Source organism: Nansenia antarctica (assembly GCF_963989245.1).
Source record: "Nansenia antarctica genome assembly, chromosome: 5".
NCBI lineage: Eukaryota > Metazoa > Chordata > Actinopteri > Argentiniformes > Microstomatidae > Nansenia > Nansenia antarctica.
In genome coordinates, this window is record NC_137690.1 from 74,023,449 (window position 1) to 74,025,377 (window position 1,929).

Consider the following 1,929-nt stretch of genomic DNA (forward strand, 5'->3'; position numbering starts at 1 on the left):
GGCTGACCCAATAAGAATTGGTGCCTTCTTATCTTTTTCTAACCAAGTTTCAGTAATAAATAAGAAATTAAGTTCATAGGAGGTAATCAAGTAATTGATTAATAGAGATTTATTAGCTAAAGATCTAGCATTGACAACTGCTAGCTAGAGTGGTTTTGTGTTTGGTCTCTGTGTCGGCTGTGAGTGGCAGAGTACAGGGATTATTTCTGAGACCGTAATGTTAGGAAGAAAGTCGATATGTAATTTTTCTTAGGCCTTTGGAGTTATGCCAGCTCGCCGCTCCACGTCTTGTTCCGTGCGTTTTGACCGGCGCCTCTGACTCTTATCTCTGCGTTGTTTAGTCATACAAGCCCAAGGCTCAGGCCTGTTTGTTGCTAATGATGCTAACGAAGACTTCAGTTGGCTGCTTTTCAGTAATTTTGCAGACGGATAATTCACCTGTCCAGTGAATTTTGCAGCTGTAAACTGCCTCGTCAGCTTTGGGAAGTGTGAATTTTGATCTTAATCCTCTTCAAAGGCTTGCATGGGTGGAGAACCATTAGTGTAGCGATTACAGCAGAAAAATAATAATAAAATGAAATAGAAGCAAATAGAATAGAAAATAGAAGCAAAAAAAGCAATGGGGGGGTGAGCGAGAAGCATGTCTACTGTCATTCTACAACTGGAAGGATAGAGAGAGAGAGTGAGTGTGAGAGAGAGAAAGAACTGTGTGTGTGTGTGTGTGTGTGTGTGTGTGTGTGTGTACATGCATTCCCACGTGTGTATGTGTGTGTTATCATCGTACACTTTGTAAAAAAATAAAACATACAACTTCAAAATTCACATTTTCTTCAAAAACTTTATTCAATTTGTTTTAGATCTCTCGAAGACCCAATCAAGCAACATCTAGTACCAGTTATCCATGATACGCCTCATGGACATGAACCTCATGTTGTTGTGGCCATGGCACATCTGACTGAAGTTCCTGTACTCGCCGGGCCTCATGTACCACTGCCTGCCCATGTAGTTGGGCTGCTCGTACATGAGCCAGTGGCCGTCCATCACGTTGCAGGACATGCAGTTGTTCATCTGGTAGCGGTCCATGATGGAATCACAGTCGTCCATCATCTCGTGCATCTGACCTCCGAAGCTCTCCCTCTCATAGATCTTCATCCTGTAGTTGCCCCTGTGCTGCAATGGGATCAGGAAGACATGGGTTTAGTGGGAGGATGGATAGATAGATAGATAGATAGATAGATAGATAGATAGATAGATAGATAGATAGATAGACAGATGGTTGTATGGACCTACCATGGGGATGTGACGGCAGGAACTCATGTTCCAGTTGAACATGTTGTTGTAGTCGGAGTACTCGCCCTTCCTGAAGAACCACTGGTTGCCCATGTAGTTGTTGCGCTCATAGGCCATCCAGCAGCCGTTGTGCACCCTGCAGGACTGGCAGCGGCTCATGTAGGAGGACATGTCGGAACAGTCGCTCATACAGTCGTAGGAGCGGCCGCCGAAGTTCCTCTCCTCGTAGAAGGTGATCTTTCCCATGTTCATGTTGGAAGTCATGTTGCTAGTGGTGGTTAGCTGTTGGGAAGCCCTCCATTTTATACCTGTGGGACCAGGGGCCTCTGCCATTGTTTGGAGAGAGAGAGAGGCTCTGAGTCAGCGACTAGCCTTGTGTACCCATCCACCTAGCTACCTACCTATCTACCTACCCACCCACCTACCCACACACCCACCCATTCAACTATCTATATATCCATCCATCCATCCATCCATCCATCCATCCATCCATCCATCCATCAATCCATCCATCCATCCATCTCTCTATTGTATCAATCTATCTATCTATCTATCTATCTATCTATCTATCTATCTATCTATTGTAGTTGCAAATAAGAATCTTCACGGAATACCAGAATGACATCAGATACAGGTCTT

At 44.5% G+C, this 1,929-nt stretch overlaps 1 protein-coding gene across 1 annotated transcript; it reads right to left on the bottom strand.

Annotated features, from left to right (window-relative positions):
- Nucleotides 1-885: 885 nt before the first annotated feature.
- On the bottom strand, nt 886-1,554 carry LOC308158791 (gamma-crystallin M2-like; the record flags this gene model as incomplete). Its single annotated transcript, XM_080532492.1, has 2 exons — nt 886-1,170; nt 1,291-1,554. The coding sequence occupies 2 exons, from the start codon at nt 1,552-1,554 to the stop codon at nt 886-888; spliced, it is 549 nt and encodes a 182-aa protein (XP_080388618.1).
- Nucleotides 1,555-1,929: the final 375 nt, after the last annotated feature.